This window comes from Ovis aries, chromosome 7 (genome assembly GCF_016772045.2).
Source record: "Ovis aries strain OAR_USU_Benz2616 breed Rambouillet chromosome 7, ARS-UI_Ramb_v3.0, whole genome shotgun sequence".
Lineage (NCBI taxonomy): Eukaryota > Metazoa > Chordata > Mammalia > Artiodactyla > Bovidae > Ovis > Ovis aries.
In genome coordinates this window covers 35787672-35809603 of record NC_056060.1, presented here as the reverse complement: position 1 = coordinate 35809603, position 21932 = coordinate 35787672, and the positions used below count along the sequence as shown (strand labels likewise).

Here is a 21932-nt window from a genome sequence, read left to right as displayed (position 1 = left end):
TAGGCCATTGGGAGTTTTCTAGGGCTGACTCTGCTTTGTTTTTGCCTGTGTTGCCCATTTGTGTAGTGTGTTCCACTTTCTGACGTGCAGTGTTGAGTCCCAGAAGAGACTGTCCACCTACCCCATGCTCTGCCTGCCCTGCACGCTTTTCATGTTCAATGTTTTGCACGCATGGCTATGTTGTCTGGTGACATAGAGCATGCATGGGTTGGTTCTCTGGTCACCTGAGCCTGAGTTGGTCCTCCGGCCGTGGGCTGGTTCTCTGGCCACCTGAACCGCCGTTGACTTCGGTAACCAAATCAGGCCTCGTCAGAGCTCTGTGCCGTTGTTATGTCTGGATGATACAGTCGTTTTCCTTGACTTTGAGTGTTAGAAATGAATATGTGTGTGGTGCTTTTACTAGTTAAAAGAAAGCTGTTTAAATACGTTGCATGTATGATAAATGCATTTTCGTCAGCATCTCCAGAGGAATAATTGAGAAGGGTCAAATTAAGTTTCAATTAAAAATTTTTTTAAGAAGTTTTTTCTTTTAATATTTGTTTATTTTATTTGGCTGCATTGGGTCTTAGTTGCCGCATGTGGGATTCCCGATGCAGCTCTCAGGCTCCAAGGCATGTGGTGTCCTAGTTCCTCATCCAGGGATCAAACCCTTGTCCTCTGCCTTGCAAAGCGGATTCTTAACCACTGGACCACCAAGGAAGTCCCTCAATTAAATTGTTTTTTTAATTTTTCAATAAATTTATTTGATTCCATTTTATCACCAGTAAAGTAGACATTTGATAGAAATGTCTATTGGCAAATAAACATTGCAATACAAATGGAAAGCACACCCTTGAAAATCATGCTTAGGAGTTTGGCTTCATATTTTGGTAGTCCAGCTTCATGAGGACTTTTTAAACCCCAGTCTGACAGCACTGGAGATGTGCTTTAAGGTAACAGATGGCAAACATGGAAGGACACATAGCGTGAGACCAGCCGAGGGGTCCCCGGGGACTCTGGGAGAGGGCCGTTGCCAGGTACTCTGTAGAGGTAAAGTTGATAGGCCTTGCAGACCTGGGTAGTTGATGAACCTGTTGAAAGAGGTAAAGAAAAACAGCAACTGGCAGGTGTTTGGGGGTCACAGTGGAGAGGATGGGGAAGATGGTGAACATTATGTTGGCCTTTTTGCTGTAGGTTTTTATGTGTAAGTGAATTTTTAAAAAATTTTGTTTTATTTGTATTTGAAATATTAGTGGGTGTCTCCTGAAAATCAACTTTAATATTATCAATTGCTCAGTACAGTGATATCTATTAATATAAGTAGAGTTCTAAACATGATGTATTTTTCAAAGCAAGCCTTGTGAACGGCATTCTTTTTTCCCCATGTTCTGCTCTGACATAAATCACCAGTGTTCCACTGGAGCTAGTGTTATTTCTCGTTTCCACTTATGTCATTGAGAGCGCACTGTCTTACTTTCTGTGTCCTGCCTTTACTTTAAAACCTAAAAGAGGACAGAGTCATTATCTTTTTCTGGAAGACTAAGGACCTGGAGTGGCTCCAGACCTGTTTTATAAACATAACCGTACCTTTCAGATAGCCTGTGGCTAACACCCATTGTTTTGAGATGAGATGCCTTAACCCGTGCATCATAACATGTGCTTCATAGCAGGGCTTCACTGATAGGTCAGTTGGTAAAAAATCTGCCTGCAATGCAGGAGACCCTGGTTTGATTCCTGGGTAGGGAAGATCCCTTGGAGAAGGGATAGGCTACCCACTCCAGTGTTCTTGGACTTTCCTTGTGGCTCAGCTGGTAAAGAATCTGCCTGCAATGTAGGAGACCTGAGTTTGATCCCTGGGTTGGGAAGATCCCCTGGAGAAGGGAAAGGCTACCCACTCCAGTATTCTGGCCTGGGAAATTCCATGGACAGTCCATGGGGTCGCAAAGAGTTGGACACAACTGAGCAACTTTCACTTTCAGCATGTTGCTAAGGGTAAGACAAACTGGGGTTGGGATCCTGTCTCTGCTACACATGTCTTACTAAATGTGTGACTCTGAACAAGTTACTTATTCCCTAGGCCTCAACTTCCTCATTTATAAAATAGAGATTTAAGTTAAGGACATACTGGAATTTCCCTGGGTGTCCAGTGGTTAAGACTCCGTGCTTCTACTGCAGGGGGCAGTAGGAACTAAGATCCCACATGTGGTAAGGCCAAACGTTCTTTTAAAAAAGAAAAAGGCATACTTCAAACGATAGTTGTTATAGCATGTGACAAGTGCTTAGCATTTCCAGGAATACAATGCATCCTCAGTAAAGTTTGTCTATGCCAGTATCCAATATTTTCTTTTACAAAGGACCTAGAAGTTTATGAAGGAAATGAGTGACCTTTATGTTACAACATCAAAAAGCAAAGGAAATATCTGTACATGCTTAATTTAGCTTAATTATTTAATATAAATCTATCAGGGTAATTATTTAAGTCCCTTCAGAACCTTTTGACTTTTAGCCAAGACCAGTGTCTCCCAAAATGCTCCCCCTAGACAAACATCATAAGCATTGCCTGGGAACTTATTAGAAATGCACAAATTCTCAAATAATTCTGATGCACATAAAAATTTAAGAACCAGTAACCATCTTTTTTTTTAAATAAGAACTTTATTGAGATATAATTCATATGCCATACAACTCACCCATTTAAAGTATACAATTTGGTGGTTGTCAGTACATTCACAGAGTTGTAAAAATATCACCACAGTCAGTTTCAAAACATTTTCATAACCCTGAAAAGAAATCCCATTTCTTTTTCCCCAAGCCCACTAGCCCCATTCTCCTTAAGCCCACCAGCTCTAGGCACCACTAATCTTACTGTCTCTCGATTTGCCTATCCTGGACATTTCTTGTAGTATAATAGAAGCATGCAATATGTAGCCCTTTCTGTCTAGCTTCTTTCATTTAGTATAATATTGTCAGATCCATCCGCATTGTAGCCTATGTCACCACTTCGTTTCTTTTAATGACTGGAATATTCCATTCAATGGATATGGCACATTTTGTTTATCCACCCATCCGTTGGTGGATGCTTAGGCTGTTTCCACCTTTTGGCTATTGTGAATAACACTGCTGTGAACATTTATGTACAATTTTTTGTGGGAACATATGTTTTCATTTCTATTATGTGTATACCCATGGGTTTTGGAATTGCTGGTCATACAGTAATTCTGTGTTTAGTCTCTTATGAAACTGTGAGATTCTTTTTCACAGGCCTGCAATTTTATTTTCCTGCGAACAATGTATGAGCATTCTAGTTTCTTCACATCTTTGTCACACTTGATACTATCTGTTAGACCATCTTTTGAGATAGTTAGTCCTGTAAGCTTCATGTGCTATGGCACATGGAAAAATACCTAGTCTTATGTTTATGCTACCCATTTTATGGTTTTATAAACTTCTATCATATTTTTAGTTGGTTTCATTTTGAAACAATGAAGCTGGTGGCATTTTTCATTCTCTGGTATGTCTCACCTAGTTCAATAAATATCGCTTTCAATTATTTGATTCTCAAACATTTCTTGACTATAAACATTTATTAGTTTTGCAAAACACATATTATCAAAGCCAACTCATTTTCTCAACCCTTTGATTTCTGATTATAAGCCCCAACTAAAGAAACAGGGTCTTACTAAAGCTGATGGTCCTTTTCTTTTTCAGAGGAATGGCTGCTTGTTGGAACAAAACAAGGTCATCTTCTTCTCTACAGGATTCGGAAAGATGTTGGTAAGTGGCAACTTTTCAGAACCAAGTAAAAAGTGGCTTACTACTCAAGTTAAAAAAAAAATTGGTAGTCAACTAGTATACAGCTGTGAAATCAGTGATTACTGGACCATTAAAAAGGTGAGTGGGGGTTGGTGGTAGCACAGTGGAAGAATGGGGAGTGGGGAGAAACTTGTGAGACTCTCAAGGGTTTTCTCTTTTTCAGACTATGTTCCCATATCACCTTCTGGGAGGTGGGGCTAGATGTGTTTTCCCTTCTTGCTTCTTGGAGACTCAGGCCAGAAATAAGAAATATCACAGGAATAAAATTCTTGTGTAAATGGTGTGATAGAAGGGGAAGAAAAGTTAGGAGCTCTTGATTTTAAAGATCCTGTTAAACTTCTGCAGGGTGGGCTAGGGCAGAGAGGACCTGGGTTTGAGTCAGGCTTTACTTCTCTGACATGTGACTCTGAGTAGGTCTTTTCCAGCGTCAGTTTCCTCTTCTATAACGTATGTCACAAGATTGTTGGGGTCAGATGCAAGGACTTGGAAAACTAAAACTTTAATCGAATATTTCTGTCAGTAAAAATGTAGAAAATGAAAGTCACTCAGTTGTGTCCAGCTCTTTGCGATCCCATGGACTATACATGTAGTCCACGGAATTTTCCAGGCCAGAATACTGGAATGGGTAGCCTTTCCCTTCTCCAGGGGATCTTCTCAACCCAGGGATCGAACCCATATCTCCCACATTCCAGGTAGATTCTTTACCAGCTGAGCCACAAGGGAAGGTGGACTCTTTTACCAACTGAGCTATCAGGGAAGCCTCTAAAAGTATTTGAAGTTTATTCTGTTAGAGTGCCCTCTAGTGGGGAAAATGTACCTCACTCCCTTTTCCTAATTCTATTTCTGTTCTCTTTGTAGAAAATTGATGTGTTTGTATATTATACCCTGGAGATACATACTACACGAATAAGCTGTTAATGCCAGAGTAGGTTGAACCATATAAAATTGTCATTATTTGACTATATTAGAAAAAACAGAATTTCATGGCTTTCAACCTGGTATATAACTTTCCATAGTAAATAACTTACTGTAAGAGTAGAAATAGAGCATTCTCTTTGGAGCTTGTAACAAGGGTAACATATTGGGAAAAAAGAGCATCTTACCAGGTGTAAGGGAGGAAAGAATTCTTTTTTACTCTTAACCCATCTTAGGTTGACTAGATGAGGAGCTGTAAATCAGAGAAACACCAAGACAAAGCAGGAGAACTTTGAGTTTCTAGAGTGGCAAATTATGGGAAGGCAAATATATGGGGAAACTAGCTGGAGATAAATTTGTTATGTTGATTGCTCTGGTGTAGTCTCTGGGATGATAAGGGTCTAGAGTTGTCTCTAAATTAATTAAATGTTGTCTTTGGTAGAGAGGGGAGAGAAGGTACCTTTGTAAATTTATGTCTTGCTGTTTGGCAGATGGGGGAGGGTAGAGAGCTTTTCTTGTTATCTGCTGCATCTCAGTTACCTACAGCTCAAAATAATCTTTGTGTCAGAGAAGCATATGTGAGGGTGGTATATTCTGCTTCCCTTCACTGGTGTAATAGGGAAGGAGGATGGTACTTAGTCAAGTTCAGTGGTGGGGTAGGAAAGGAAACCAGAAGATCGAAATAGGCTTTACAGAAAGTCCCCTACACGTGAACGAGTTCTCTTCCAAGAACACGTTCGTAAGTCCTGTTTGTTTGTAAGACCAACAAAGTTAGCCTGGGTACCCAACTAACACAATCGGAGGGCACAGGCTGCAATTTCAACACAACCTGACGTTGATGGAACGCATGTTTGCATCTTTGAAAGTTCGCAACTTGAATGTTTGTATGTAGGAGACTTACTATATTTCAGAGTTTTTTAACTTTAAATCAATAGTCTGCCAATTTGTTCCCCAAAAAAGGACTAAATGTTACCCCAAAACAGGGTTCACCTCTTGGTGGGTGTTGAGCAAAAAGACACAAGCAAGAAAGAGAGTGGAAGAAGGAAGGATTTGTTACTTGTTGCAGCTAAGGAGAACACTGGTGATCTTTCCCAAAGCAGGGTGTCCCCAAGCAGCAAAATTGGGAGTTTTTAAATTAAGAGACTTGGGTAGTTGAGTGTTGAAGCTTTAGTTGAGTGAAGTCAGGAGGGTCTGAAAAGATCATCATTATCCCTTTGGAGGGGGCTGCAGGTGTTAAATTCTGCAAAGTGTCAAGAAAGTAGGCTAATCTTTACCACTGAAACAGAACTGGGAGTCTTGATACCTGCTTGTTATCTTTGCTGTTGTGACTTCTCTTGCCTGATAAAGGTCTGTTCTTTTGTTCCCTTAAGATCATTATTGCTGAGACCTGGCAGGGACAAGCACTGTGGTCAGGTTTAGATTACAGAATGGCTTAGGGGAAGAAAAATGGCTTCTTTTATGTCAAGAAAACCATGACTGATTCTCTTTCTCTGGGGAGCCCCTATTTTATCTACTTATGGAAATAGTAAATATTTGGGGCTTTTCAGGTCATAAGATCTGTCATGATTATTCTGCTACTGTATCAAAAGAGCATGGATGTGGCTGTGTGCCAGCAAAGCTTTATTTATAGAAACATGGAGGACTGGGTTTGACCCCCAGACAGTACTTTGTTGGCCCTTGCTTTAAATTTTTCAAAGCCAGAATATTTGTATTCTGTGATATCAACCCAGTCTATAATTTAAAAATTAAACCTGCCTTTGATTTTATTCAACATTAAGCAACTCTATTTTTACCCTTTACTGTGGGCTCAGATGATGTATAAGGCAGGGAGATAAGAGAATCTAATATTCTTATCCCAAAAGATAATCACTTCTTTGTGCCATCAAATATTGAATACTCTGATAAAGTAACTTGTTTAATATGTCATTTCTATATAAGTGATGAGGAATTGAACTCTACTCTAAAAGTAAACTTTTCAACATAGTACAGGCTCAGACTGGTAATGTTAATGTTAATCTGACTTGCAACCCTGCTGGTGATTGTTCCTTCCCCAGTTCATCATGTAACCCTTGACAGGTTAGTTACTTTTCCTCAGTTTCCCCACAGGTCACTGGGATAGCAATATTAACTTATCTTAGTTAGGAAATCAAAACTCTAATTAGAAGCCTCACTTCTCCCTATACCTTTAGAGAACAGTTCAGTTCTAAGCCACTTCTGTTGTTTATCAGCCAGAAATAGACCTGGGCCTCTATGAATCAGCCATGGAACTAGCTGCGTTTCTACATCTGAGATATTCCAAACTGAAACCACTAGTTAGCATGTTTTGGGAGTTCTGGTCCTTTATGTCTCAGCACAGAAAGAATTCAGCGAGAAGCATGGTGATAGATAGGAAGTGATTTATTAGAATAGGATGCCTGTGAGACTTACAAGCGGGTGGGCAAGAGGGTGCTATGCCTCGAGAACTTAGTGGGCTGCAGTTTTCTAATGAAAGGAACAGTGGGGAGAGGGGAAAAAGCCGCCTTCTTCCTCACTGAGCAGATCTCACACTTCTGTCATCAGCTCTTCCTCCACGCCAGGTGGGGGCGTTTTCTTGCCTACGTGGTCAAACTGGGACTTTCATGGCACGATAGAAGTGAACAAAATGGGCAATAACATTTGCTAAAAATGGCAAATTATCTGAGGTTTCAATATAATGTCACTTTCCCCTCATATTTTTGTTTCTAGTGTGTGCAGAGAAGTGTGACCTGGGAATCATTCATTCATCGAGCTCACTGGGCGAGATGTGTGTCTCATGCACTGTTGTTTTATTGTTTGGAGGGATGTCTCACTGTTTCTCTTGAGTGATTTTATGGTTCCCAGGTGGTGCTAGTGGTAGAAAAAAAAACCTGCCTGCAGATGCAGAAGACATAAGAGACCACGGTTCGATCCCTGGGTCAGGAAGGTCCCCTGGAGGAGGCCATTACAACTCACTCCAGTATTCTTGCCTGGGAAATCCGCTGGACGGAGGAGCCTGGCAGGCTACAGTCATGGGGTTGCAAAGAGTTGGACGTGACTGAGGCGGCTTAACACACATGTGCTTAAACAAACCTGCTTTCTTGCATGCTCTTTAATTTACATGGGGGTCTCCCATACTTTTTTCTTTACTGATAATCCCCCACTGGGATTAACTATTGAATTACCTAGTTTGTTCCTTTACTCTCTCCCTATCAAAACCTTGATACATTTTCGACTAGACTGTCTTTCTGAGGAAAGGGACAGAGTGGGTAGTAAGATTTCCTGGAAAGACTGGGATGAACGGGACCTGGACTCCAGTCTGATCTGAGCCACCCCCCTCCTGTGAGTTCACAAACACCTCTCGGCTTCAGTCTACTCAGAAACTTCAGTCTACTGGTATCTTAAACAGAGGCTTTAGATTACTTCTCATCTAAGGTCTTAACAATTTTATGTTTACTTCAGTGATGCTTCGCCCTAGAGCAGTGGTTTGCAAAGTTTGATCTTGTGGAAGAAAAATGTTACATGTCATATCAGTGAACAAAGGATGTGTGACCCTTAAGCCATCAGCCACTGCAGCCTCAAACTGTGCACCCTGGGGGGATTCTGAAGAGACAAAAACAGTATATGTGTTTGCGTGCTCAATCACTTCAGTTGTGTCGTTTCTGACTCTTTGCAACCCCGTGGACTGTAGCCTGCCAGGCTCCCCTGTCCATGGGATTCTCCAGGCAAGAATACTGGAGTGGGTTGCCATGCCCTCCTCCAGGGGATCCTCCCAACCCAGGGATTGAACCCACGTCTCTTACGTCTCCTGCATCAGCAGGTGAGTTCTTACCACTAGCACCACTTGGGGAGCCTGAAAAACAGTATACTGGCCCTAAATGGTTAAGGTGTGTATCAGAGGAATGATTTCAGTGAGTCAAGACTCTTGTATCTTCCCATACATAGAAAAGCACTAAACTTGAGAAGTCTGGTTTTCTTAAATAGCAGTTATCTTTTGATGTTTGACCACCTGGTTTTGTTTTGCTTTTGGTCTGAACTCCTATATATCCTGGCTCTTCCTGAGGTCCTCAGAAGTCTACAGAATAAAATATAATTCTCAACTTTTAGATTATGCTTTTTTTTTTAGTTGGCAGTTTCTAGACCCCAGGAGGTTTCTCACAATCTTTTCAGAGGATCCACAATGTCAAAACTTAAGTTCACACTGTAACACTAAAACATTATCATTTTTTCATCGACATTTATCAACATTTGCACTGATGGTCTAAAAATAGTGGCAGGTAAAACTGCTGCCCCTTAAAACAAGTTCATGACAGTGTGTCAAAAAAACTTTGGCACCACACTGACCTAGCAGTTGTATTTTTACCCCATGTATATGCTCACAGTGGTTTTTTTCTTTTGCCAGTTTCACCCCTGGTGACTCAGACAGTTAAGAATCCGCCTGCAATGTGGGAGACCTGGGTTTGATCCCTGGGTTGGGAAGATCCCCCGCAGGAGGGCATGGCAACCCACTCCAGTATTCTTGCTTAGAGAATCCCCATGGACAGAGGAGCCTGGCAGGCTGCAGTCCATGGGGTTGCAAAGAGTTGAACATGACTGAGCAACTAAGCATACTTGTTCTTTGTGGGGCAGTAAAAAGTATTTGTTTTATTATATCTTGACCCTTGAGAACGCCTCTTCAGTAATCTCTGTGGTATAATGGGAAGTACACGTAAGCACTTCTGCTGTGTGCAAGGTATGCAGCCCAGGGACCATCTCAGGGAAATGTTCTCATGTGATTGTTGGGAGTAATGAGCTGAGCTGACCATTTATTTAATGGAGCATCATTTCTGCTTGAGAGAATGACTAACAGATAGGTTGTGGTTTTTCAGAGCATTTGGGTGTTCGGTAGATGTTTTCTCAAAAATGAACAGAGTCTCTCACTTCAAAGAAAACAACTGGCAGTAGTGTTACTGATGATAAAGTTAGGGCTTTCAAGAGAAAATCACAATTGTGGAAAAACTGTATCCAACCCCATGAACTTGACAGCTTCTCAGTACTGAAAGCTTTTTCTGATGAGACTGTGGTGATAATGAGCATGATTTTTTTTTTTCTCAATCTTGTAACAAAATGTGTCAACATTTGGAAAATCTGCATGACTATGTGAACCAATATTTTCTAAACAAAGCATGAATAAAAGAGCCATTCAAAATGTAAGATACACCGATGGACTGTAACAGAAAAGTTCGTTAATAGGTTTCAGATTCCAGATTGCAAGAATCTTCATTTGTCAAGTTTTGGTCTCGCATCGAAGATCCGCAATTATCTGAAAAAGCTATTAAAAAGCTATTCCTTCCTTTTTCAACTACATGTCCACATGAGGACAGATGTTTGTCATACACCTCAACCATACAGTGTATCAAAACAGATAAAATGCAGAAACAAATGTGAGAGCCAGCTATCTTCTGTTAGTGGAGTGAAAGTCACTCAGTCGTGTCCAACTCTTTGCGACTCCATGGACTATACTCCATGGACTATACAGTCCATGGAATTCTCCAGGCCAGAATACTGGAGTGGGTAGCCTTTCCCTTCTCCAGGGGGTCTTCCCAACCCAGGGATCGAACCCAGGTCTCCCACATTGCAGGTGGATTCTTTACCAGCTGAGCCACCAGGGAAGCCCAAGAATACTGGAGTGGGTAGCCTATCCCTTCTCCAGCAAATCTTCCCAACCCAGGAATTAAACCGGGGTCTCCTGCCAGACCTTAAAGAGATTTACAAAAGTGTAAAACAATGCTTTTCTTTTAAATTTGGAAAAATAGTTATTATTCATAAAAATATATTATTTATGCTAACATGTAGTGAGCTTATTACTGTGATAAGTCAGTTAATGCACGTTTTTAAGGGGCTTCCCTCGGTGTTTCAGTGGTAAAGAATCCGCCTGTCAGTGCCGGAGACACAGATTCAATCCCTGATCTGGGAAGATCCCACATGCTGAGGAGCAACTAAGCCCTTGCAACACAACTATTGAGCCTGTGCTCTAGAGCCTGGAAATTGCGAGTACTGAAGCCCACCTACCTAGAGCCTGTGCTCAGCAAGAGAAGCCACCACAATGAGAAGCCGGCACGCCGCAACTAGAGAATAGCCCCTACTCACCGCAACTAGAGAAAAACCTGTGCAGCCACGAAGATGCAGGATAGCACCCCTCCCCACCAAAATACATGTTTTTAAAATTTCTCAGTTTTAATTTCTGATATGGTAAACATTGATAGCTGTAATCCATGTAGAAGTTTGATCCTCAGTAATTTTTAAGATGAATGGGTCCTGAGATCAAAAAGTGTGAGAATCTCTGTCCTAGATAATTCTGCCTAGAAAGAAAATTGTTAGAGGTAATAATGTCCTTTTCAAATACAGAACTCTTTATCAAGCAGTAATGGCTGATTTTTTTTTCCCTTGTGAAATGTAATGACATAATACCCGAGTAGGTTTCTGAATCGCCCACAACTTCAGGGCCCCGTCTTCATCTCCTCTTCTTAGGGACATGTGGAGGAAGTAAGACCAGCTTTGGTGGCGTGGCCCTTTGTGGCTGCTCAGAGAATCTCCACCGACTTGACTTGCATGGTCAGCAATGTACATAGTCTCTCCTCTAGCTGGGAGGCAGGTAGCAGGGTGCAGGCTTTACTCAGGCTCCACGGAAAGTCAGCCCTGAGTTTGCCTCTGGGCTGTCTCTCTCCGGCTGCTCTCTAACTGCTTGACCTGTCAAGTCTCTCTGAGATGAAATTGGAATAATAATACCTCCTTCTTGGGGGTCGTCATGAGGTCACAGAGAATACACATAAATTTAAAAATCCAGAGCCTGGCACTTAGTTGTTGCTTAGTTAATCATAGCTGCTATTATTGCTGTGGTAGTTATTCTTTTTGACCCTTTGGTGGATTTTGATGCTAATCTTGCTTGGTCACCCCAGCAAGATGGGCTTCATGTGTTTTTAAGGCCTATAACTTTTCCCCCCCTTTTTTTGCAACAGTGTCAGCAGGTGTAGCATCACCCGAGAGTGGCAGTAAGTGTAGATGCATTAAATTGCTTCAGCTCCGGGGATGGTGTTTGCTCTGTCTTGTGATGCAGGACATATGGTAGCTGCTGGGAGTTAGTTAGATCTAAGAACGCTTTGGGCTGGGATTCATTGCTTGGGCTCCCATATTTGACTGTTACTTTTTACACTCTTTTGGTGAAATACTTTGCCAAGGTACTATTATGTGGGATAAAATCCTCATAAGTACCTTGCAGCTTCAGTAAACTATGGTGTGGTCCTTTCTGCTAATGCCAGGAAGAGGTGCATGAAACCCTTTGTTCTAAAATTGAAGCTGAAAGCAACTTACTATCCTCGGTAAAGACAGCTATCTCTTTTAGATCTCCAACTTCTGTTCTTTCAGGAATTTTTTTTTTTTTTTAATGATTCATATAGGAGAGCAGTATGGAGCAGCATTTTTTGGTCATGGTTCTTTTTATAGGTATTCCTGTGTTTAGAACTGTGTTTGTGTCTTTTCCATAGGTTGCAACAGGTTTGAAGTGACATTAGAGAAATCCAATAAGAACTTCTCCAAAAAGATTCAGCAGGTAAGCCATGATATTGACGTCTAAGAGACCTGATCAAAGCTAGAACTTTGGTAAAATTATTGACTCGTCTTTGAATCCTCTGCTGTCTGTCCTCCTGTTTCTGCAGGGATATCTGTCCATCCATCACATACCTGAAATCCTCTTTCATGAGCAGAAATTGTGGTTGCATATAAGTCAGATCCTTGCCATTGATGTTGGCTTTTTAGTCCCTTTTTAGTTTTAGTTAAAATGAACATTTGCTGAACCTTGTCAGAAATGTTTAACTGGATCTAATGATTTGCTCTTTTCCAGATCCATGTGGTCTCCCAGTTTAAGATTCTGGTCAGCTTGTTAGGTAAGAAAAGGGGTTGCATTTGTATTTCATGTATCAAGAAACAGAAACTGTGATCTGATTAACATTTTCATGGTTAATTTGATAGTTGTTATTTAACAGTGAAACTGACACATTCCTCACCAGATACAGCAGGGTACACAGGTAATAAAGGTACATCCCCCATATCTTGAACTCTGTTCTCCATGAAGTGTCATTTCATTCATTCAAGATATATTGTGCCTTACTGTAGACATTGGAGATACCAAGTTGAATGAGACATGGTTTCCATCTTTAAAACTTAGGTTCTGATTCTGAAGACCAAAATGACAAGAAAGTACTCATATTACAGTGTGATAAGTTACAATGGAGCTTCCCCAGTGGCTTAGTGGAAGGAATCTACCTGCAATGCAGAAGACCTAGGTTTGATCTCTGAGTTGGGAAGATCCCCTGGAGGAGGGCATGGCAACCCACTCCAGTATTCTTGCCTGGAGAATCCCATGGACAGAGGAGTCTGGCATGCTACAGTCCATAGGGTTGCAAAGAGTCGGACACGACTAAGCAACTGAGCATGCAGGCACACAAGTTCCAATGAAAATTTATAAAAAGTGCAGGGTCTTAATAACAGGAGGGACAGCAGTGTCTAGTGAGTGATTAGACTTTCAGCAGGAAGACAGAGGTTGGCAGAGCATTAAAGGCAGAGGAGACAGCTTCAGCAAAGGCCCTGAGATATGGCCAAACTTCAGGTATATGGTGGAGAGTGGCTAGAAACAGGTGAGAGATCAGGGCCAGACTATTCAAGGCCTTATTTGCAAAGCCACAGTTTGATGGGAGGTGGCCAGTAAGGCCTTTTCTTGACAAGCAGAAGAAACTTGCCTCATGCTCTGTTTGTTCAGCCCAGGGCCTGAATAGTAGAATCCTTTTAAACTTAGTTTCTAGTCAAGAGAGAAACATTTAAAGTATCTAAAACTAGCTAGAAGGCCCAAGTGAAATTATTGTGCTTGCTTTGCTAGGAAAAAAAATTCTTGCCGTGTGTTTTTACAGAATCCATAGGGTGTTTCCTTTCTCTTATTGGAGCATCCTAACATGAGTAGTTTTAAAAGGAATTTCTTGTACAAATATTACATCAGGAGTTTCCAGATGTGAGAAAGACCAAGTGTAAGAGTGCTGTTTGGAAATTAAAGAGTTCTTTTACTCAAGCTAGCCCAAAGTGAAAGAAACACAATATCCAAGTTTAGAAGACTAAGTGACCTCTTACCTGTTTTTTTTTTCCACTGGTTCATGGACCAGAATCAGTTATTGTTAGTGAAACTGAAGATAATGTCTTGAACCAACATTTGCCATTTAGTTTTTGTTTTTTTTTTTTGTCTTGAAGTTGGCTATCCTAGGGAATGATGATAATTTATAGTGGTGTTTTTATCTCCTACCAAACAGAAAATAATATTTACGTCCATGACCTGTTGACATTTCAACAAATCACTACGGTTTCCAAGGCAAAGGGAGCATCATTGTTCACATGTGACCTCCAGGTAAGTGCAAGGAAGATAAAATTTGACTTTGTGCTTTGATCAATACAGCCTTTCCTCACCATCCCTCCCAGTAGATGGGAAGAATGTAATATTGATATCCAAACTCAGCAGAGGCTCCAAAGAGACTACTTGATTTTGGATCGTATTAGAGAAACCTCCCCCTTAGTATGTGACCTGAAGCTAGAATATTTGCATTCCCTGGTTGTGTGCTAATTAGCAACGGACTGCTGTATTTCAGGAGGCAGCTAGCCAAAAACGAAAACACTTGCCATGGGCAAACCATTAGTGAGGAATCAGGACTGTGATAGTACGTGAACATAGCTCTGTGACATTAATTGACTCATGTTTTAAATGTATCATTGTAGTCTTCGTCATTAGGGAGTTTTCGCAGTTTAGAAAAGACATTTCTCCTGATTTTTGCCAGCTCTTCATTCTTAGCTTCTTCACAATCTGCCTCACCCCTCTAACTCAGCTTTGATCACTTATTAGCACTTATGGTCTACATTGACACTGCATTGTTTGTTTTATGCTTAGGCATTTTCTATCCCCCGCCCCGCCCACCCCATCTCCTTTAAAGGATTGAAAGCAGGCCTGCTGTCACTGACACAGGCTGATCCCTGCCCCTGCAGGTACTGAGAGCCATGAGCAAGAAACATGTAAGGAGAAAAGGAGGAAGCAGTTGTGTAGATTTTCTTCTCTAAACTACTTCTGTCTGTAAGGTTTGCTGGGGCCAGTGTCTCAGACTAGCAGCCCATGGAGAGGACATGCTCCTCAGCACATTGGGTGTGAGTCCATCCTGAGAGAATGGTGTGCGTTGTGCTTAGCTTCTCTGGCAGCGTGACTTTGTGTGACAGGAATATTCAGATGAGTAGCCATTTCAAGGCAGAAAATCTCTGACTGGAGTCATCAGTGTACACATCCTCATTTGCTCTGGGTGTCTCTTCCCAGCACAGAGAGACTGGGGAGGAGGTGTTGCGGATGTGTGTGGCCGTGAAAAAGAAGCTGCAGCTCTATTTCTGGAAAGACAGGGAATTTCATGAGTTGCAGGTAAAGTCCATGGTTACCTGGTCTGCGGGTTGGGTTGGAGCTGCTGCTAAGTTGACCCACAGCTTGAAAGATTGGCTGTTCAGTTCCTCTGAAGCCCAGGAACCCAGTGTTCTCCCCAGATGAATGCTCTGCTCTGAATACCTAAGAGATACTCGTGCACATTTGTCAGAGTCTCCTGGTCTTCAGAGGCAAGGGAAGCACAGCCCTACATCTCTACAGATTGATTTATATCAAAATGGGTTTTCACCTTTTTTGAATGCACCTTGTCCATTTCATGGGTTTCGTATTTTATTATGGGGGCTTTTCTGGTCTTGTGCTAATAGAATTGTATTCAGAGGAGGGTGAGGGTGATTTTTCAGAATGGGAGTAGAATAACAGGAAGGTCACCTATTTTTTTTTACCCCTTTAACATCTTTCCAGTTGAATATTTGCTCTTTTTCTCCAGGGGGACTTTAGTGTACCAGATGTGCCCAAATCCATGGCATGGTGCGAAAATTCTATCTGTGTGGGCTTCAAGAGAGACTACTACCTAATAAGGGTAAACGTTACCATTTTGCAAATATCATCAGTTTACTTTGGGGAAGTTGACTGAGAATTTCCCTGGGGGAAATGATTATATGGTTCTGAACTGCAGGTAGAGAGACTGAGTTAAGTAGAGTTTTGGTGTAACGGTTTGTGTTTGTATGTTTGGTTCTTTTTCATGCTCTAAACATCTTTTGCAAATAAGATGTCTGTGTATCTTAAGCCAGACAGCATCAACTCTCAGTTCTCTACATAATGAATTATCTACATGCTGTATCTAGATAATTAGGACTGCTTGGCTCTGTCCAGTAGCATTATCATGGGCTGCTATCTTGAGGCTTCAGTGTTAGGAATTATATACTAATTTTTTTTTTTTTTTAAATTTTGGCTGCATTTCCTGCTTTGCAGGATCTCAGTTCCCCAACCAGTGATTGAACCACAACCACGGCAGAGGAAGCACTGAATCCTAACAACTAGACCACCAGGAAATGCCCTGATTTTAGTAGTAACTTAAGTATTTTTGAGACTTTGAGTTTCTTGCCTCCCCAAATCTTATAGTATATTTGTTGTAAAAATTGTTTTCATTTTTTTAAAATTTCAAAAGCCTTTTGTTTTTATTATAGAAAATAAGAAAATATAGATAAGAATAAAGGAAGTGCAAGTCATCTATAATTCTCCCACTCACTGTTAACTTTTTAGTAATGGGCATCTTCCCTATTTACAAAAAAATATCATGTTATACACATTGTTTTATAACTTGCTTTTTCTCTTAACCTAAGTGGTAAATATCCACAACATTGTTTTTTTCCCCTCTAGTGTGCATATGTATGTAGACCAGGTTGGTGTACCATTCATTTTATAGAATAATATAAATTCCTTATCTTCGTACCCCTCTCGTAATCTAGACTTGGCATTCAATCCTAGGTTCTCCCCACCTCCTGCCTCCCTACTTGCTGCTGTGTTTGCTCTTCATTGTTTATCTAGTGAATATATTCATTCCATACTTATGTTCTTGGGCTGGCCTCATTTTATCAGCATCAGAACTGCAAGCTCCTAGGTGGTTACTAGGCTTCTCTGGTGGCTCAGATGGTAAAGAATCTGCCTGCAATACAGGATATGTGGATTCCATCCCTGGGTTGGGAAGATCCCCTGGAGAGGGGAATGACCACCTACTCCAGTATTCTTGCCTGGGAAATCCCATGGACAGAGGAGCCTGTCAGGCTACAGTCCACGGGGCTGCAAGAGTCGGACAGGACTTAGTGAGTGAACCGCCACCGCCAGGTGAGTTACTGCTTTGTAACTCACTATGTAGCACCTGGGCAGACAGGCTCCTGAGAGGAGTCTGAGGGCTGGGGGAACAGAGCCGCGGTTGGAGAAGGGCTCTCATTCCTCTGACTGCCTTAGGTGTCCTGTCTCCTTCTTGAGAGTGGAGTGTTTTGAGGGTGAGGAGTCTTGCTTTAGGACCAGGTCATTCAAAACTACTTCCTTTATTTACATACAGTCACATTCTCTTGGATATGTGGTTCTGAGTTTTGGCAGATGCCTAGAGTTGTGTAACTACCACCACAATCAAGGTTCAGAACTGGGGACTTCCCTGGTGGCCCAGTGGTTAGGGCTTCACGCTTCCACTGCAGGGGGTTCAGGTTCAATCCCTGATCGAGGGAGTGACCAAGATCCTGCATACCTTGAGGCCAAAAAAAGATTCAGAACAGTTCCATCACCCCAAGAAATTCCCTCATGCTCTCTCTCTGACGCCAGCTTTCCTCCCACACCCCCACCTCTAGTCACCACTGATCTATTCTTCTCTTACAGTTTGCCTCTTCCAGAATGTCTTATAAATAGCATCATACAGTATGTAGCCTTTTGAGCCTGGCTTCTTTCACTTAGCATAATGAAGTTGACATCCATCTGTGTTGTGTGTGGGTCAGTATATTCTTATGACTTCCATTGTATGGAAGGACAAAGTTGTTTGCAATTTTTAGCCATTATAAAGAAAGCCACTATAAACATTTGCACACAGATTTTTATGTAAACACGGGTTTTTCATTTCTCCTGAGCAAATGGCTAGGAATGGGATTGTCGGGTCCCATGGTAAGTGTATATTTAATTTTATAAGAAGCCAACAGCCAAAGCTACTATACCATTTTGTGTTCTCACCAGCATCGTATGAGAGTTCCAATTACTTTAGCACTTGACACTGTTAGCTGCCGAGCTAGATGCTTGTCTCCATGTTAGAGAAAAAAAGAATTGGTTCAAAAATTGTCATAACAGACTATAATATTTCTTTATGCCAAATAAGGACTATTATTGGTCTCTGTAGGTTTGGGGTTTTAACTTAATTTTTCTAGGCTGTCCCTCTGTTCATGCCTCTGGCTGGAGAATGCTGGGTGACTCACTTGTGTCTTCCTGTAGGTGGATGGAAAGGGGGCCAACAAAGAGCTCTTCCCAACAGGAAAACAGCTGGAGCCCTTAGTTGCACCTCTGGCGGATGGAAAAGTAGCTGTGGGTCAGGATGATCTCACCGTGGTGCTCAATGAGGAGGGAATCTGCACACAGAAGTGTGCCCTGAACTGGACAGACATCCCAGTGGCCATGGGTAAGACCTGCATAGCTGCTGTTTCCCACTTTGGGCTGAGGCCATGCCACTCTTGCAGACTGGGGCTCCACTCAGAGCTTTAGCAGACTGGTTTCCAGCGTCACTTGCTCTCAGTTCCCCTTCTTGTAAGTAGAAAAGTGTTTCTGGGTTCTTTAAAATGGGATATTCTAGGGACTTCCATGCTTCTGCTGCAGGGGACACAGGTTTGATCTCCGATCGGAGAGCTAAGATCCCACATGCTATACACGGTGCGGCCCCCCCGCCAAAAAGGGGGACTATTTTGGCTTTTGTAGGAAGTTGGGTTTTGCCAACTTCTGACTAAAGGGGGGAAAATGTAAACAGAATTGCACATTTTAGGGAGAGATTGTCTACTGCTATTTTTATTTTTTACTTCCTTTTCTTTTACATTCATTAAAAAATTTTTTTTAATTTATTTTTATTTTTGGCTGTGCTGGGGCTTCTCTGCTATGCAGGTTTTTTTTTTTCCTCTAGTTGCAGCAAGCAGGAGCTATTCTCTAGTTGTGCGTGGACTTCTCATTTCCATGGCTTCTCTTGTGGCAGAGCAGGGTCTCTAGGTACAGAGGCTTCAGTAGTTGTGGTTCCCAGGCTCTAGAGCACAGGGTCAGCAGTTGTGACATACGGGTGTATTTGCTTCACAGCATGTCGGATCTTCCTGGACCAGGGATTAAACTCACGTCTCCTGCATTGGCAAGCAAATTCTTTACCGCTGAGCCCCCAGGGAACCCTGCCTTCTTTTTTAATGGTTTTATTTTGTCCCCTGCCAAATAGACTAAGCTTGTAAATTATTGGAAATTATTTAGTCCTATGGTATGTATAACAGCATTAAAAGGTTTTTGATGTGGTGGTTATTGCTGCTTTTGTTTTTGTAGCTTAGAGGCTACAGATTGTATTCAAAGTATGTCTGCCCCACACATTAGGTGTTTCTGCCCCTACGTCTGCCTCAGGCTCCCAGCTCTATGCAATGATATTGCCTAGAAGCCCATGACCGCCCTCGCAGCAATTCATTTTTAGTTGAGAGAGTGGATATTAAATATTTTAGTTACTGCTGTGGAGGGGCATACCAGCCTGCTGTCTTTAAGGGCCCTAGCTCGGGAGGCAAGAATTACATCTTGGGAAAAGAGACAAAATGAGACCCTGCTTCAGGTATTAAATCGGATGAGTTGAGATTTGGTAGTTGAGAAAGGGGAAGTTCACTGTTCAATTAGTCAGTAAGAAGTTTTGTTAAAATTGGACTAGACCGGGCAGGGAGTTTAAGATCTAGCTTGAAGGAAATTTTCTTTCATTTTAAGCAGAAAAAAATGAGCAGAAATGCAGAAGACATGCTAGTTTGTGAGCAGGCATCCAGAAACTGACCTGATTGAACAGGTGGTGTAGATTATGGAGGGATGAGGAGGGGGCAAGTTGTTAGGGGTCCACGCGCAGGTCCAAGAGGCCAGTAGATTTCTAAATGGTAGAATTCATAAAAGTGTCTGGTTTTTCTGGTGCTGACTAGAGATGAACAGACCAGAAGGAAGATAAAGCAAAAGGTCAGTATTGTATGGGACACACTGAAAGGACTGATGCTGAAGCTTCAACACTTTGGCCACCTGATGCAAAGAGCCAACTCATTTGAAAAGACCCTGATGCTAGTAAAGATCAAGGGCAAGAAGAGAAGGGGAAGACAGAGGATGAGATGGTTGGATAGCATCACTGATATGAGTTAGAGCAAACTCTGGGATAGGTGACGGACAGGGAAGCTTGGTATGCTATAGTTCATGGAGTCACAAAGAGTCAGACACGACTTAGTGACCGAACAACAAAAAGGTTATGTATATTCACAAGTTTAGGGGCTTAACATGAGCAGGGAGGGGATATTCTTCCTAGGTAGGGTGAGAGAATACCCTTCAACAGGAAGAAGACTTAGCTTCCTGAATAGAGTACATGTTTTTTTGTTTCTTTTTAATTTTTGTATTGATTTGTGCCATACACAAGGCAAATCAGCCATAATTATACATATGTTCTCTCCCTCTCTTCCCCTCATCCCTTCCCTCCAGGTCATCACAGAGTGCCACACTGGGTTCCCTGTGCTACACAGCAGCTTCTCACCAGCTATCATCCATCTTACACCTGATAGTGTATACATGTTAATGTATATATTTCTCCATTCATCCTGAATGGGGTCCATTTTAAACTTGGATTATATTTCTGCTCTCCTCTTCACTACTGTACCCAGGCTCCAGTCATTCTTTTTTATTGTACTGTCTTATTAATTAATTTTAATTTTTATTGTCATTTAGTTGCAGTACAGTGTCGTGTTAGTTTCTGCTGCACAGTAAAGTGAATCAGCCGTGGTGGTGGTATAGTCGCCGACTCTTGCGACCCCCTGGACTGTAGCCTGCCAGGCTCCTCTGTTCATGAGATTCTCCAGGCAAGAAGCAAGAGTACTGGAGTGGGTTGCCATTTCCTTTTCCAGGGGACCTTCCCAACCCTGGAATTGAACCCAGGTCTCCTGCATTGTAGGCAGATTCTTTCCCAACTCAAATCACAGATGTATACATATATCCTCTGCTTTTTGGATTTCCTTCCCAGTTGTTCCAATCATTTGGAAAAGACTCCCCATTCCTGTGCTTTCGTCTGGTTGTTGCCTTTTCCTTTCTTTGCCCAGCAGCATCCTGCTCGTATGACAAGTCCCCTGTTCAGTGGCACTTCCTCTCAGAGGTCTTCTCTGACCCGCAGACGGAATTAGTCACTTCCCCCGGGAACCCTTCGGGTTTCTCTGTCATGCGAGCTGCATGTCCCACTGGATGCAATGAGTTGTCTGTCTCCTCCGTTGATGTGGGAGTTCTGTGAGCTCTGCGCTCATGTCTTGGTTCCCTCTGAGCAGTGCCTGAAACATCCTAGCCTCTTAGTAGATGCTTGCTGTTAGAAGAATCACTGTTGTTGTCCACCCTTCATTACGTGCCTTCTGGATGCCAACCAGTCTGCCATGTTTGACGACTCAGATTCAGACCATCTCTGAATGAATGATAAAATGTGACAGCCAAAAGGTTTCCATGGTAGATTGCTGCTTTTGTTAAATTAGACCCTATTAAAGTAGGCCAGATTTTAAAAGGACAGAAGTTTTACATAGTCACATAAATTAACATGAAAAAAATTATAATAGCTTTTTTAAAATTTTTATTTATTTTGTATTTGAAGGATAATTGCTGAAAATTATAGACGCTTTTTAAAATGAGGCCAGCATTAAAAAAGGAAAATATGTTATTTAATTCTGTTTTTTTGGTGAGATGAAAGATTTCAACATAGTAACAACAGTAGCATTTCAACCATTCCAGTACTCTTGCCTGAAAACTCCCATGGACGGAGGAGCCTGGTGGGCTGCAGTCCATGGGGTCGCAAAGAGTCAGACATGACTGAGCAACTTCACTTTCACTTTTCACTTTCATGCATTGGAGAAGAAAATGGCAATCCACTCCAGTGTTCTTGCCTGGAGAATCCCAGGGACAGGGGAGCCTGGTGGGCTTCCATCTATGGGGTCGCACAGAGTCGAACATGACTGAAGCAACTTAGCAGCAGCAGCATTTCAACTGATGAAGGAATTACTAAGGCCTCAGTTTCCTCATTTCTGAGTTCCTTTCT

The 21932-nt window shown here is 41.9% G+C and overlaps 1 protein-coding gene across 8 annotated transcripts in view; it reads left to right on the top strand.

Annotated features, from left to right (window-relative positions):
• VPS39 (VPS39 subunit of HOPS complex) overlaps positions 1-21932 on the top strand; it is a 46158-nt gene that overhangs the window by 4099 nt on the left and 20127 nt on the right. For 2 of the 8 annotated variants that reach the window (XM_042253026.1, XM_012181269.3), the window contains exons 2-9: positions 3688-3753; positions 11700-11732; positions 12225-12289; positions 12581-12623; positions 14034-14128; positions 15077-15175; positions 15621-15713; positions 18110-18293. In XM_042253026.1, the coding sequence (XP_042108960.1) occupies positions 3688-3753; positions 11700-11732; positions 12225-12289; positions 12581-12623; positions 14034-14128; positions 15077-15175; positions 15621-15713; positions 18110-18293 (678 nt within the window). Of the gene's footprint in view, positions 1-3687; positions 3754-4032; positions 8522-10600; positions 11296-11699; positions 11733-12224; positions 12290-12580; positions 12624-14033; positions 14129-15076; positions 15176-15620; positions 15714-18109; positions 18294-21932 lie in introns of those variants that run through there. The other 6 variants (XM_060419116.1, XM_004010477.4, XM_060419118.1 and 3 more) reach the window with 4 other exon arrangements.